This window comes from Salvelinus fontinalis, chromosome 8 (assembly GCF_029448725.1).
Source record: "Salvelinus fontinalis isolate EN_2023a chromosome 8, ASM2944872v1, whole genome shotgun sequence".
NCBI lineage: Eukaryota > Metazoa > Chordata > Actinopteri > Salmoniformes > Salmonidae > Salvelinus > Salvelinus fontinalis.
This window is the reverse complement of record NC_074672.1, coordinates 29,742,929-29,760,057: the sequence shown is the minus strand read 5'-3', so window position 1 is coordinate 29,760,057 and position 17,129 is coordinate 29,742,929. Positions and strand designations below refer to the sequence as shown.

Below are 17,129 nucleotides of genomic sequence, written 5' to 3'. Positions count from 1 at the left end.
GGTAACAAGACAGGCTGAGAGAGCAGCTTGTTGTATCAGGGTAACAAGACAGGCTGAGAGAGCAGCTTGTTGTGTCAGGGTAACAAGACAGGCTGAGAGAGCAGCTTGTTGTATCAGGGTAACAAGACCGGCTGAGAGAGCAGCTTGTTGTGTCAGGGTAACAAGACCGGCTGAGAGAGCAGCTTGTTGTATCAGGGTAACAAGACCGGCTGAGAGAGCAGCTTGTTGTATCAGGGTAACAAGACCGGCTGAGAGAGCAGCTTGTTGTGTCAGGGTAACAAGACCGGCTGAGAGAGCAGCTTGTTGTATCAGGGTAACAAGACAGGCTGAGAGAGAAGCTTGTTGCATCAGGGTAACAAGACAGGCTGAGAGAGCAGATTGTTGTATCAGGGTAACAAGACAGGCTGAGAGAGAAGCTTGTTGTGTCAGGGTAACAAGACCGGCTGAGAGAGCAGCTTGTTGTATCAGGGTAACAAGACAGGCTGAGAGAGCAGCTTGTTGTGTCAGGGTAACAAGACAGGCTGAGAGAGCAGCTTGTTGTGTCAGGGTAACAAGACAGGCTGAGAGAGCAGCTTGTTGTATCAGGGTAACAAGACAGGCTGAGAGAGCAGCTTGTTGTGTCAGGGTAACAAGACAGGCTGAGAGAGCAGCTTGTTGTATCAGGGTAACAAGACCGGCTGAGAGAGCAGCTTGTTGTGTCAGGGTAACAAGACCGGCTGAGAGAGCAGCTTGTTGTATCAGGGTAACAAGACCGGCTGAGAGAGCAGCTTGTTGTATCAGGGTAACAAGACCGGCTGAGAGAGCAGCTTGTTGTGTCAGGGTAACAAGACCGGCTGAGAGAGCAGCTTGTTGTATCAGGGTAACAAGACAGGCTGAGAGAGCAGCTTGTTGTATCAGGGTAACAAGACCGGCTGAGAGAGCAGCTTGTTGTATCAGGGTAACAAGACCGGCTGAGAGAGCAGCTTGTTGTATCAGGGTAACAAGACAGGCTGAGAGAGCAGCTTGTTGTGTCAGGGTAACAAGACCGGCTGAGAGAGCAGCTTGTTGTATCAGGGTAACAAGACAGGCTGAGAGAGCAGCTTGTTGTATCAGGGTAACAAGACAGGCTGAGAGAGAAGCTTGTTGTATCAGTGTAACAAGACAGGCTGAGAGAGCAGCTTGTTGTATCAGTGTAACAAGACAGGCTGAGAGAGCAGCTTGTTGTATCAGGGTTATGCTCCACTGCACATGTGCTGGGGTAACAGGCCTAATGTGGCCCTGCTAAGGCAGGTTAGCATTTGTCATCATAAATCTTGTTCTGGATGCAGCTCTGCAGAGTGGTGACTAGCTTGCACAGCCACAAAGTCATAAAATGAGATTTTAAACCTGTAAACTTTATTTAACTATGCAAGTCAGTTAAGAACAAATTCTTATTTACAATGACGGCCTACCCTGGCCAAACCCAGATGACGCTGGGCCAATTGTGCACCGCCCTATGGGACTTTCAATCACGGCCGGATGTGATGCAATCTAATCTTAACCCTTAATCTTAACCTTAACCACATTGATAACCATAATGCCTAACCATAAACTTTACTTAAAACCTCTACTTCATCACCCGCCCGGGATCCAGGATCCTCCTCATCAAAAAAGCTGACTAGCATAGCCTAGCCTAACGGGACAGGGATATCATATAATGTAATTTTCATGAAATCACAAGTCCAATACAGCAAATGAAAGATAAACATCTTGTGAATCCAGCCATCATTTCTGATTTTTAAAATGTTTTACAGCGAAAACACAATATGTATTTCTATTAGCTAATCACAATAGCCAAACACACAACCGCATATTTTCACCATGTTTCCACCGCATAGGTAGCTTTCACAAAACCGACAAAATAGAGATAAAATGAATCACTAACCTTGAACAACTTCATCAGATGACAGTCTTATAACATGTTATTTTTTATTTTATTTTTTTATTTCACCTTTATTTAACCAGGTAGGCTAGTTGAGAACAAGTTCTCATTTGCAACTGCGACCTGGCCAAGATAAAGCATAGCAGTGTGAACAGACAACACAGAGTTACACATGGAGTAAACAATAAACAAGTCAATAACATGGTAGAAAAAAGAGAATCTATATACAATGTGTGCAAAAGGCATGAGGTAGGCAATAAATCGAATAATTACAATTTAGCAGATTAACACTGGAGTGATAAATCATCAGATGAACATGTGCAAGAAGAGATACTGGTGTGCAAAAGAGCAGAAAAGTAAATAAATAAAAGCAGTATGGGGGGTGAGGTAGGTAAATTGGGTGGGTAGTTTACAGATGGACTATGTACAGCTGCAGCGATCGGTTAGCTGCTCGGATAGCAGATTTTTAAAGTTGTTGAGGGAGATAAAAGTCTCCAACTTCAGAGATTTTTGCAATTCGTTCCAGTCGCAGGCAGCAGAGAACTGGAAGGAAAGGCGTCCAAATGAGGTTTTAGCTTTAGGGATGATCAGTGAGATACACCTGCTGGAGCGGGTGCTGCGGGTGGGTGTAGCCATCGTGACCAGTGAACTGAGATAAGGCGGCACTTTACCTAGCATAGCCTTGTAGATGACCTGGAGCCAGTGGGTCTGACGACGAACATGTAGCGAGGGCCAGCCGACTAGGGCATACAGGTCGCAGTGGTGGGTCGTATAAGGTGCTTTAGTAACAAAACGAATGGCACTGTGATAAACTGCGTCCAGTTTGCTGAGTAGAGTGTTGGAAGCTATTTTGTAGATGACATCGCCGAAGTCGAGGATCGGTAGGATAGTCAGTTTTACTAGGGTAAGTTTGGCGGCGTGAGTGAAGGAGGCTTTGTTGCGGAATAGAAAGCCGATTCTTGATTTGATTTTGGATTGGAGATGTTTGATATGAGTCTGGAAGGAGAGTTTGCAGTCTAGCCAGACACCTAGGTACTTATAGATGTCCACATATTCTAGGTCGGAACCGTCCAGGGTGGTGATGCTAGTCGGGCGTGCGGGTGCAGGCAGCGAACGGTTGAAAAGCATGCATTTGGTTTTACTAGCGTTTAAGAGCAGTTGGAGGCCACGGAAGGAGTGTTGTATGGCATTGAAGCTCGTTTGGAGGTTAGATAGCACAGTGTCCAAGGAAGGGCCGGAAGTATATAGAATGGTGTCGTCTGCGTAGAGGTGGATCAGGGAATCGCCCGCAGCAAGAGCAACATCATTGATGTATACAGAGAAAAGAGTCGGCCCGAGAATTGAACCCTGTGGTACCCCCATAGAGACTGCCAGAGGACCGGACAACATGCCCTCCGATTTGACACACTGAACTCTGTCTGCAAAGTAGTTGGTGAACCAGGCAAGGCAGTCATTAGAAAAACCGAGGCTACCGAGTCTGCCGATAAGAATATGGTGATTGACAGAGTCGAAAGCCTTGGCCAGGTCGATGAAGACGGCTGCACAGTAATGTCTTTTATCGATGGCGGTTATGATGTCGTTTAGTACCTTGAGCGTGGCTGAGGTGCACCCGTGACCGGCTCGGAAACCGGATTGCACAGCGGAGAAGGTACGGTGGGATTCGAGATGGTCAGTGATCTGTTTGTTGACTTGGCTTTCGAAGACCTTAGATAGGCAGGGCAGGATGGATATAGGTCTGTAACAGTTTGGGTCCAGGGTGTCTCCCCCTTTGAAGAGGGGGATGACCGCGGCAGCTTTCCAATCCTTGGGGATCTCAGATGATACGAAGGAGAGGTTGAACAGGCTGGTAATAGGGGGTGCGACAATGGCGGCGGACAGTTTCAGGAATAGGGGGTCCAGATTGTCAAGCCCAGCTGATTTGTATGGGTCCAGGTTTTCCAGCTCTTTCAGAACATCTGCTATCTGGATTTGGGTAAAGGAGAAGCTGGGGAGGCTTGGGCGAGTAGCAGCGGGGGGGGCGGGGCTGTTGGCCAAGGTTGGAGTCGCCAGGAGGAAGGCATGGCCAGCCATTGAGAAATGCTTGTTGAAGTCTTCGATTATCACGGATTTATCGGTGGTGACCGTGTTACCTAGCCTCAGTGCAGTGGGCAGCTGGGAGGAGGTGCTCTTGTTCTCCATGGACTTTACAGTATCCCAGAACTTTTTGGAGTTAGAGCTACAGGATGCGAATTTCTGCTTGAAAAAGCTGGCCTTTGCTTTCCTGACTGACTGCGTGTATTGGTTCCTGACTTCCCTGAACAGTTGCATATCGCGGGGGCTCTTCGATGCTATTGCAGTTCGCCACAGGATGTTTTTGTGCTGGTCGAGGGCAGTCAGGTCAGGAGTGAACCAAGGGCTATATCTGTTTTTGGTTCTGCATTTTTTGAACGGAGCATGCTTGTCTAATATGGTGAGGAAGTAACATTTAAAGAATGACCAGGCATCATCAACTGATGGGATGAGGTCAATATCCTTCCAGGGTACCCGGGCCAGGTCGATTAGAAAGGCCTGCTCGCAGAAGTGTTTTAGGGAGCGTTTGACAGTGATGAGGGGTGGTCGTTTGACCGCGGACCCGTGGCGGATACAGGCAATGAGGCAGTGATCGCTGAGATCTTGATTGAAGACAGCAGAGGTGTATTTGGAGGGCAGGTTGGTCAGGATAATGTCTATTAGGGTGCCCATGTTTACGGATTTAGGGTTGTACCTGGTGGGTTCCTTGATGATTTGTGTGAGATTGAGGGCATCAAGCTTGGATTGTAGGACTGCCGGGGTGTTAAGCATATCCCAGTTTAGGTCACCTAACAGAACAAACTCTGAAGCTAGATGGGGAGCGATCAATTCACAGATGGTGTCCAGGGCACAGCTGGGAGCTGAGGGGGGTCGGTAGCAGGCGGCAACGGTGAGAGACTGGAGAGATTAATTTTTAAAATTAGAAGTTCGAACTGTTTGGGCATAGACCTGGAAAGTATGACAGAACTTTGCAGGCTATCTCTGCAGTAGATTGCAACTCCTCCCCCTTTGGCAGTTCTATCTTGACGGAAAGTGTTATAGTTGGGTATGGAAATCTCAGAATTTTTGGTGGCCTTCCTAAGCCAGGATTCGGACACGGCAAGGACATCAGGATTGGCAGAGTGTGCTAAAGCGGTGAGTAAGGCAAACTTAGGGAGGAGGCTTCTGATGTTGACATGCATGAGGCCAAGGCTTTTTCGATCGCAGAAGTCAACAAATGAGGGTGACTGGGGACATGCAGGGCCTGGGTTTACCTCCACATCACCCGAGGAACAGAGGAGTAGTAGGATGAGGGTGCGGCTAAAGGCTATCAAAACTGGTCGCCTAGAGCGTTGGGGACAAAGAATAAAAGGAGCAGATTTATGGGCGTGGTAGAATAGATTCTGGGCATAATGTGCAGACAGGGGTATGGAGGGGCGCGGGTACAGCGGAGGCAAGCCCAGGCACTGGGTGATGATAAGAGAGGTTGTATCTCTGGACATGCTGGTCTCAATGGGTGAGGTCACCGCATGTGTGGGGGGTGGGATAAAGGGGGTATCAGAGGTACGGAGAGTGGAACTACAGGGTCCATTGCAAACCAAAACAATGATAATGAAAACTAGCCTGAACAACAGTATGCAAGGCATATTGATATTTGAGAGAGACATACAGTAAGGCATAAAGTGATTGCAGGTCTTGATTGGGAGAGCTAGCTAAAACAACAGGTAAGATAACAGCAGCAATAACAGGGTGTTAGTCTAACACAGCAACAACAGGTAAAAATGGCGACGACTAGGCAGAGAGGGTCGGATTAACTACACACAGATCCTGAGTTAAAGCACAGAGCCGACAGGTAAAACACAAATAAACAGAATGGAGTACCGTGAATTAATGGACAGTCAAGCATGCATCAGCTATGTAGCCAAGTGATCATAGTGTCCAGGGGGCAGCCGTAGATGGAGCAGAGGAGGCCTCCACTAAGCTAGTACGCAGCATATAAAGTTAATAGCACGGGGGGTGGTCTGCTCAGACGGAGGGGGTCTGGCGCAGTGGCGCTAGCGCTAGCTCTTCAGCTAGCCGGCAAAACATACATTTATGTTTTGTTCGAAAATGTGCATATTTGAGGTATAAATCATAGTTTTACATTGCAGCCACCATCAAAAATAGCACCAAAGCAGCCAGAATAATTACAGAGAGCAACGTGAAATACATAAATACTCATCATAAAACATTTATGAAAAATACATGGTGTACAGCAAATGAAAGATAAACATCTTGTGAATCCGGCCAATATTTCCGATTTTTTAAGTGTTTTACAGCGAAAACACAATATAGAATTATATTAGCTTACCACAATAGCCAAACACACAAAAGCATTTATTCACCGCAAAGGTAGATTTCGCAAAAACCAGCAATAGATATAAAATGAATCACTAACCTTTGGACAACTTCATCAGATGACAGTCTTATAACATCATGTTATACAATACATTTATGTTTTGTTCGAAAATGTGCATATTTAGAGCTGCAAATCGTGGCTATACATTGTGAATACGTAGCAACATTTCCCCAGAATGTCCGGAGATATTTTGGACACTCACCTAATCTGACCAAAGAACTCATCATAAACTTTACATAAAAATACTTGTTGAATGGCAAATGAAAGATACACTGGTTCTTAATGCAACCGCTGTGCTAGATTTTTAAAAGTAACTTTACCACAACATACAGCTTGGGTTATTGTGAGACAGCGCTCACCAACACGGCGGAGAATAAGCATCAACATATTACACAGAAATACGAAATAACATCATAAATGTTTTCTTACTTTTGCTGAGCTTCCATCAGAATGTTGTACAAGGAGTCCTATTTCCAGAATAAATCGTTGTTTGGTTTTAGAATGTCCATTTCTTCTGTCGAATTCGCGCCACAATGCTAGCCAAGGTTGCTAACATTCCCATCCTCTCTTGGCGCAAACAACGGAAAACTCCAAAAGTCCCAATAAACGTTGAATAAACTGATAAAACTCGGTTGAAAAAACCTACTTTATGATGTTTTTATCATATGTATCAAATAAAATCAGAGCCGGAGATATTCGCCGTGTATACCGAACGCTTTTCAGAAGACAATGTCGAGCTCCCCCGCGCGCCGTCGAAGACAAAGAAAATACCGGACCTGTCACTCCAAAAGCTCTTATTCGGCCTCAGATCAAGCTAGACACCCCATTCCTCCTTCCACTGCCTGTTGACATCTAGTGGAAGGCGTATGAAGTGCATACATATCGATAAATAAAAGCCAGTTGTATAGGCAGGCCCTGAAACAGAGCCTCGTTTTCAGATTTTTCACTTCCTGTATGGAAGTTTGCTGCCAAATGAGTTCTGTTTTACTCACAGATATAATTCAAACAGTTTTAGAAACTTCAGAGTGTTTTCTATCCAATAGTAATAATAATATGCATATTGTATGATCTAGAACAGAGTACGAGGCCGTTTAAATTGGGCACGATTTTTTCCAAAGTGAAAACAGCGCCCCCCTATTGACAAGAAGTTTTTAAGACCAAAGAACTAATTAGGAATTCTTACAATATAGCCAATTTTGAATTTGCAGCTGGCCTTTCTAAGGGGAAATGGCTCAGTTCTGCCTCCAGGACAAGATTCATGGTAATAAACGTCAACCAGCCCTGCTCAGGCCCGATAAATGGCAACCAAACGGCTGTGAATCGGCGGGGAAGGAAAAGGACAGCGTGCACAGCCATCAATAATGTCCTGTCCAGGCCTAAACATGGCCGACAGCGTCATCAATAATGTCCTGTCTAGGCCTAAACATGGCCGACAGCGTTATCAATAATGTCCTGTTCAGGCCTAAACATGGCCGACAGCGTCATCAATAATGTCCTGTCCAGGCCTAAACATGGCAGACAGCGTCATTAATAATGTCCTGTCCAGGCCTAAACATGGCAGACAGCATCATTAATAACGTCCTGTTCAAGCCTAAACATGGCAGACAGCGTCATTAATAACGTCCTGTTCAAGCCTAAACATGGCAGACAGCGTCATTAATAATGTCCTGTCCAGGCCTAAACATGGCCAACAGCGTCATCAATAACGTCCTGTCCAGGCCTAAACATGGCCGACAGCGTCATCAATAACGTCCTGTCCAGGCCTAAACATGGCAGACAGCGTCATCAATAACGTCCTGTCCAGGCCTAAACATGGCAGACAGCATCATTAATAACGTCCTGTCCAGGCCTAAACATGGCAGACTGCGTCATCAATAACATCCTGTCCAGGCCTAAACATGGCCGACAGCGTCATCAATAATGTCCTGTCCAGGCCTAAACATGGCCGACAGCGTCGTCAATAACGTCCTGTCCAGGCCTAAACATGGCCGACAGCATCATCAATAATGTCCTGTCCAGGCCTAAACATGGCCGACAGCGTCATCAATAACGTCTTGTCCAGGCCTAAACATGGCCGACAGCGTCATCAATAATGTCCTGTCCAGGCCTAAACATGGCCGACAGCGTCATCAATAACGTCCTGTCCAGGCCTAAACATGGCCGACAGCGTCATCAATAACGTCCTGTCCAGGCCTAAACATGGCCGACAGCGTCATCAATAACGTCCTGTCCAGGCCTAAACATGGCCGACAGCGTCGTCAATAACGTCCTGTCCAGGCCTAAACATGGCCGACAGCGTCGTCAATAACGTCCTGTCCAGGCCTAAACATGGCAGACAGCATCATTAATAATGTCCTATCCAGGCCTAAACAGGGCAGACAGCGTCATTAATAACGTCCTGTCCAGGCCGAAACATGGCCGACAGCGTCATCAATTACGTCCTGTCCAGGCCTAAACATGGCAGACAGCATCATCAATAACATCCTGTCCAGGCCTAAACATGGCAGACAGCGTCATTAATAACGTCCTGTCCAGGCCTAAACATGGCAGACAGCGTCATTAATAACGTCCTGTCCAGGCCTAAACATGGCAGACAGCGTCATTAATAACGTCCTGTCCAGGCCTAAACATGGCAGACAGCGTCATTAATAATGTCCTGTCCAGGCCTAAACATGGCAGACAGCGTCATTAATAACGTCCTGTCCAGGCCTAAACATGGCAGACAGCATCATCAATAACATCCTGTCCAGGCCCTCTTTTCGTCCAGGTGGAGGATGGAGACCTGGGAGGGATACACTCTGCCACCTCAGATCAAGTCAAACTTCAGCTAATGTTTATGTTTAGGACAAGACTTTAGTTAGATTAGATGGAGTACCTTGACAGCAGGTTTTTTTTTGGATGGTGCCGCCCCTTCCTCGTTCTCGGCCTCCTCGTGCTCTTTGCTGCCCTGAGGCAGGTTGGAATAGTTGGCCAGACTACTAAGTATGGACGACACCATAGGACTGTTGTCCATCTCCTCCTGCAGGACAGAGAGAAAGGTGGACAGACACACCATATCACTATACCAAAGGACAAAACACAGTAGGAAACATGCAGGTAATATTGAATTTTACAGCTGATATTGACAACTGAGAAACTATATGATTAAGCCAGTTCTTATTTCAAAGAATTCAACCCACCTGCTGTCAGATGGTAAGTAAGTAAGCAAGGCTTCGTATATACTGTAGGTGCTTGTTTCATCGAAACCAATGGAACAAAGCAATTTGATAATTACTAGATCATTACTAAGTTAATTATAGTGTAATTATAGGTAAGCAAGTGAAGGAGCCCCATGTTACAGACCTCAAACAGGGCCATGTTCTTGCCATCGTACTGCTGGCTCTTCTCCACATCACTGGCACTGCTGCTGTTGATGAAGGGACTGCTCTCCTTGGGGTTCCCATCGCCTGCAACACACAGACAGCACCCTAAGGGTTAATAACAGAGAAACACACAGACAGCACCCCAAGGCTTAACAGAGAAACACACAGACAGCACCCCAAGGCTTAACAGAGAAACACACAGACAGCACCCCAAGGCTTAACAGAGAAACACACACACACACACACACACACACACACACACACACACACACACACACACACACACACACACACACACACACACACACACACACACACACACACACACACACACACACACACACACACACACACACACACACACACACACACACACACACACACACACACACACACACAATCCTTAAAAGAGAGATGTTGATTCAAATGGGGAAAATATTTAATTAATATGAATGTTTGCAAAACACAGACATTGGTAACACTGAAAAATGACTTTCTCAATGTGTAGTTTTTAATGACAGACCCAGGTTGTTTTAACAGGAGGACTGAAATGATTGGATTTCGATTAATATGAATGTGCTGTTTGTTAATAAATGATGTTAGCTTGGAGAAATGATTCATTGTTCAGGATTGAATTATGTTAGCACACATGGGGTAGTCGCTAGAGCCAGGAAATGCTCTCTTTAGATGGATCTGTACAGGCTTTGTGTGGGAAGGGTTCATGCTGGGAATGACAAATGGAACCAGAGATTCGAAATTGTGTGTATTCATCATCTTGGTGAATATTTATCATATCACACAGAGAACCTCATAGAAAGTCAAACATCAGTGTGATTTAGATATTAGGTGTTATTTCACTGTTCAGGAATATAGAGGGGTTTTTAAGCAGTTCACACACACATACACACAAGCCCAGTCGTCCAATCGATACTTTTTGGATTGCCTGCCCTGTCCCCTCTCCCGCCTGGCACGGGGTTCTGATTGTGGCCCCTGTCAGCTGCCCCTGTCAGCTGCCTGACACAGAGTCTGTGCGCAGGGCCTACTAATAGCATGAAGGGAGGGAGGGAGGGAGGGATGGATGGAGAGAGAGAGAGAGAGAGAGAGAGAGAGAGAGAGAGAGAGAGAGAGAGAGAGAGAGAGAGAGAGAGAGAGAGAGAGAGAGAGAGAGAGAGATATGAAGGGAGCGGTGTTAGATATGGGCACTGGCTCCACTCCAGTCCCAGAGGAGACCCCAATACTAAAGATCAACTGCAGTGCATCAGCGCCAGGCAGCACACAACAATCGACCACACCTGCCATCACTAGATCACACAGCACAGCACAGCAGAGTCAACCTGGCATATCGCTGCACACCGAAACTAACACAGGACATGCAGTGTGTGTGCTGCATTACATTAAAGCCAAACCAACCACATCAGCCAACAGTACAGGGGCTCTGGCTAGAAGTTGCCCTAAGGCACAAATCTAAGATGGGAGGGGGGGGGGGGGGGGGGGGGGGGCTTCACCCTACTCTGAGCACAGGGAGTGCAGTGAATTAGCAGTTTATGGCCTATATAGCTCTGGCTTTTTGGTAACAAGTTGCACTATATTTTTTCTTCTATGTGATTTACATGGAGCTACTGCTGTGTTCTGTGTTACGTAACAAAACTGTGCATTCAATGATTCAGCATAATGTAGACGTGTTTGTAAAAGTCAGTATAACACAGAATATGGTGAATAGGTTATGTAAGATCGAAGTCTTGGAATGTAATCTCTCACAAAGCATGGCATGTCATGGGACTGCCCGTATTGACATATTGGTGTCTAATAAGCATTTACACTATGATCTTGCAAGGTACAGATGTAGGATATTAATTTGATCACCCTGTTGCAGGAGAACTTTCCTGCAATGCAGAAAAAAATGTATAGTGTATTTGAGGTGTAAAAAGGCTTCTGAAATTTGTAATTTCCACTTCGAAATTTCAGACTTGATTTTTCAAAAATGTCCATTAACTATAATCCACAAAGTAATTCAAATGTCCTGTTGCTGCAGGATTAGTTTCCTTCTGTATCCTATATTTATAGAACCCCTATACTTTATGGATCTGGATAGCACCGTGTTAGCTAGATAACATTTTCAGCTTATTATGCAGTATGTACACCTGACCGTCATTCTGATCACATTCATGGCAGGCATGCATACTGTACTATAGTCCTGTATGTAAAAATACATTAGCCATGAAAGTTTCTTAATTTACCTTTGGTGGGATGACCCAGTATGAGAGATGCCCATTGGGGAGCAGATAGAGCGGCTTATATCATTAGCCACAGCCCGGATCGTTTAATCAGCAGGCATGGCCTCGGAATGTGCACAGCAGTTTATTCTGCTTCATGAGTTTATATTGACCTATCCAAGTGCATGTAATGAATTAGTCCCTGTCTTGGTGCTTTATAGAAATGGGCCATGAATTGCATTTACAGTATGTAGCTAGTGCTTCTCATAAGATCTCAAAGCTTTTTAAGGATAAGGATAAAGCTTTTTAAGGATAAGTTATGTGCATGCTCTGTTTGGCATTCAAATTGCTCTCTAAACATATTGTTGCTGTAGTTATTAATCATACAATTATCGTAAATGACATAGATTTTTATTGAGTTCAGAAATCGAGAAAGAGAGAACGTGTTGTTAGAAAGAGTCTCCCTTCCTGTTCCATCTCTCTCTGTGTGTGTGTGTGCGTGTGTGTGTATGGTGTGCGCATGTGTGTGTGTGCATGTAGGGGGGGTGCGAGGTAGATCGATTTGACCTCTGTCAGATTTACATACAGTCTCCCTGTTCATCCTTTACCTACAATATTGATCTCGCCAGGGAAGGACATCCACACTCTTTAGTTGTGAACTGATTATCCCACTCAGCTCTGCTGCACTGCATAACAGGGTGGCAGGTAGTCTAGTGATTACGAGCATTGGGCCAGTAACACAAAGGTTGCTGGTTTGAATCCCCGAGCCGACTAGGTAAAAAATATGTTGATGTGACCTTGCGCAAGGCAATTAACCCTAATTGGTCCTGAAAGTTGCTCAAAGATCACTCTCTACCTCCACAGTAAAACATGGAGAGAGGGAGAAAATACTAGAGAAGGAGGCTGTTTAGTGAGAGGTGTGTGTGACTATACATTCTATTTAATTAAGACTACAGTGTGTGAGCTCATGATAAAGGTACCCTCATACAACGTGTCCTCTGAGTCCTTGGTGCCACAGCACATTTTGATTAATGCACCCATTAAGGATGAGGCTTCATAGTCTTAAGACCACTCTCCCTTCCTTTGCCTCTAAAGGTCCCTGCAGTGTGGTTGTGGTTCCTCAGCTAGCTCGCTGACACTATCCAGTCCTATCTCCCAATGATGTTTAAAGCATTAACTATGCACAAACTGACTGAAATAACAAACAGCAAATCCAATACTTTCACTGTCAGCTAACATGAATATAATGAAAAACATCAACGCCCAGCTCAAATAAAAAATCGAAATGTATTTGTCACATGCTAAATATCAAATTTTCACAAGTATTCACACCCCTGAGTCAATACTTTGTAGAAGCGCCTTTGGCATTGATTACAGCTGTGAGTCTTTAAGAGCTTTCCACACCTGGATTGTGCAACACTTGCCCATTATTCTTTTCAAAATTCTTCAAGTTCTGTCAAATTGGTTGTTGATCATTGCTAGACAACCAATTTCAATAGCAGATTTCAGTCAAAACTTTAAACCTGCCATGCAGGAACATTCACTGTCTTCTTGGTAAGCAACTCCAGTTAGATTTGGCCTTGTGTTTTAGGTTATTTTCCTGCTGAAAGGTGAATTCATCTCCCAGTGTCTGGTGGAAAGCCGACTGAACCAGATTTACCTCTAGGAATTTGCCTGTGCTTAGCTCCATTCTGTTTATTTTTTATCATGAAAAACTCCCCAGTCCTTAATGATTACAAGTGTAACGGATGTGAAATGGCTAGCTAGTTAGCGGGTACGCGCTAATAGCGTTTCAATCGGTTACGTCACTTGCTCTGAGAATTGAAGTAGGGTTTCCCCTTGCTCTGCAAGGGCCACGACCTTTGTGGAGCGATGGGTAACGACGCTTCGTGGGTGACTGTTGTTGATGTGTGCAGAGGGTCCCTGGTATGGGCGAGGGGGCGGACTCAAGTTATACTGTTACACAAGCATACACATAACATGATGCAGCCATCACTATGCTTGAAAATATGGAGAGTGGTACTCAGTAATGTGTTGTATTGGATTTGCCACAAACATAACACTTTGTACTCAGGACAAAACGTTAATTGCTTTGCCACATCTTTTACTGTGTTACTTTAGAGCCTTGTTGTCACGTCTGCTCCCGCTCTCCCCCCCCCCTGGCGCTTGAGGGCGCCAGAATGCCTTGCATCACTCACTCCTGCCATCCATCACGTACACCTGCCTTTCCTCGTCACGCGCATCAGCGTTATTGGACTCACCTGGACTCTCTTATCACCTGTTCATTTTCTCCCCTATATGTGTCAGTTCCCCAGCTCTGTTCCCCGCTTCTGCATTGATTGTTTTCTGTTTGCTAACGCTGTTTATGTCTCGTTCCATGTCCGTTATTTATTAAATGTTACTCCCCGTACCTGCTTCGTCTCTCCAGCGTCATCATTGTGACAGAATGCAGAAGCCATCACACGAAGCATCGGGGAGTACTGGCGTTCTGGTTGGTTTAGTGGCATCGGCTCTGGGTCACCACCGATGGAACCGGGGGTGCCTAGCTTGCTCGTCGGGCTTCCACGCCCTAGCAGGCTCGAGAGGTTTCCTTGCCCCGGTTGGCTCGGATGGCGCCCATCCCACGTCGGGCCTCAGCTGGATCGTCAGTTCTTGTCTGCCCAGCCGGTCCCGGAGTTTTTTGTTTGTTTGTTTTTTGTTTTGTCGGTGACGTCGGGGGTGGATTCTGCCGCCGATAGAACCGGGGGTGCCTAAGCCAGCCCGTCGAGCTTTCATGCCCTGGCTCGCTCGAGAGGTTTCATTGCCTCGGTTGGCTCGGTGGCTTCCCATCCCACGTCACACTTCACCGGATCATCGGGTTTCCTCAGCGGGATCGACAGGCGTCTTGACTCAGCCGGATCGTCAGGCTCCCATGCCTCAGCCGGCTCGCCAGGCTCTCACGCTCCTGCCGGTTCGTCGGGCTTCCACGCCTCAACCGGCTTGCCCAGCGCCCATGTCTCGGCCGGTTCGCCCAGGTGGGATGCCGGGTGGCGCCCCTAGAGGGGGGGTACTGTCACGTCTGCTCCCGCTCTCCCCCCCCCCTGGCGCTTGAGGGCGCCAGAATGCCTTGCATCACTCACTCCTGCCATCCATCACGTACACCTGCCTTTCCTCGTCACGCGCATCAGCGTTATTGGACTCACCTGGACTCTCTTATCACCTGTTCATTTTCTCCCCTATATGTGTCAGTTCCCCAGCTCTGTTCCCCGCTTCTGCATTGATTGTTTTCTGTTTGCTAACGCTGTTTATGTCTCGTTCCATGTCCGTTATTTATTAAATGTTACTCCCCGTACCTGCTTCGTCTCTCCAGCGTCATCATTGTGACACTTGTTGCAAACAGGATGTATTCATATGTTTATTCTGGACAGGCCTTCTTCTTTTCACTCTGTCAATTAAGTTAGTATTGTGGTGTAACTACAATGTTGTTGATCCATCCTTAGTTTTTCCCATCACATTTTTTTTTATTTTTTTTATTTTATTTTTTTAAATTTTTATCCCATTTTCTCCCAATTTTCGTGGTATCCAATCGCTAGTAATTACTACCTTGTCTCATCGCTACAACTCCCGTACGGGCTCGGGAGAGACGAAGGTCGAAAGCCATGCGTCCTCCGAAGCACAACCCAACCAGCCGTACTGCTTCTTAACACAGCGCGCCTCCAACCCGGAAGCCAGCCGCACCAATGTGTCGGAGGAAACACCGTGTACCTGGCCCCCTTGGCTGGCGCGCACTGCGCCCGGCCCGCCACAGGAGTCGCTGGAGCGCGATGAGACAAGGATATCCCTACCGGCCAAACCCTCCCTACCCCGGACGACGCTATGCCAATTGTGCGTCGCCCCACGGACCTCCCGGTCGCAGCCGGCTGCGACAGAGCCTGGGCGCGAACCCAGAGACTCTGGTGGCGCAGTTAGCACTGCGATGCAGTGCCCTAGACCACTGCGCCACCCGGGAGGCCCCCCCATCACATTTTTACCCATCTACCAATAGGTGCCCTTCTTTGCGAGGCATTGAAAACCTCCCTGGTCTTTGTGGTTGAATCAGTGTTTGAAATTCACTGATTGACTGAGTGACCTAACAGATAATTGTATGTGTGGGGCACAGACAGGAGCTGGTCATAATAAAATTATGTTAAGCACTATTATTGCACACAGAGTGAGTCCATGCAACTTACGTGATTTGTTAAGCACATTCATACTCCTGAACATATTTAGGCTTGCATAATAAAGGGGTTGAATACTGTAGAACATTTAGAAAAGTATAATTTCACTTTGACATTATGGGGTATAGTGTATAGGCCAGTGACACAAAATCTGAATTTAAACCATTTTAAATTCAGGCTATAACATAACAAAATGTTGAAAAAGTCAAGGGGTGTGAATACATTCTGATTTTACTTTATAGGTAGGGGTAAAGTGATTAGGCAACCAGATAAATAATTAACAGTAGCAGCAGCGTATGTGATGAGTCAAAAGAGTTAGTGCAAAGAGGGTCAATGCAGATAGTCCAGTTAGCTACTTGGTTAACTATTTAACTAACTACGTAGCTATCTTATGGCTTGGGAGTAGAAGCTCTTCAGGGTCCTGTTGGTTCCAGACTTGGCCAATCGGTACCGCTTGCCTTGCGGTAGCAAAGAGAACAGTCTGTGACTTGGGTGGCTGGAGTCTTTGACAGTTTTTAGGACCTTCCTCTTGACACCACCTGGTATAGAGGTCCTGGATGGCATGCATCTCGGCCCCAATTACGTAATGGGCCGTATGCACTACCCTCTGTAGTGCCTTGCGGTTGGATGCCAAGCAGTGCCATACCAAGCAGTGATGCTGCCAGTCAAGATGCTCTTAATGGTACAGCTGTAGAACTTTTTGAGGATCTGAGGGCCCATGACAAATCTTTTCAGCCTCCTGAGGGGGAAGAGGCATTGTCATCCCTTCTTCACAACTGTGTTGGTGTGTTTGGTGCACTAACATTTAGTGGCCGCTGCCAACATACTGACTCAACTCCAGCCACTTTAATGATGGGAATTGATGGAAATTATGTAAAAATGTATCACTAGCCACTTTAAACAATGCCACTTAATATAATGTTTACATACCCTACATTACTCATCTCATATGTATATGTATATACTGTACTGTATATCATCCACTGCATCTTGCCATCTTTATGTAATACATGTATCACTAGCCACTTTAAA

At 46.1% G+C, this 17,129-nt stretch overlaps 1 protein-coding gene across 3 annotated transcripts in view; it reads right to left on the bottom strand.

Annotated features, from left to right (window-relative positions):
• The window catches only part of LOC129861062 (solute carrier family 12 member 5-like), a 135,696-nt gene that overhangs the window by 60,382 nt on the left and 58,185 nt on the right, over positions 1-17,129 (bottom strand). For all 3 annotated transcript variants that reach the window (XM_055932130.1, XM_055932128.1, XM_055932129.1), the window contains exons 2-3: positions 9,669-9,772; positions 9,202-9,345 (exon numbers count right to left, since the gene is read on the bottom strand). In XM_055932130.1, the coding sequence (XP_055788105.1) occupies positions 9,202-9,345; positions 9,669-9,772 (248 nt within the window). The remainder of the gene's footprint in view (positions 1-9,201; positions 9,346-9,668; positions 9,773-17,129) is intronic.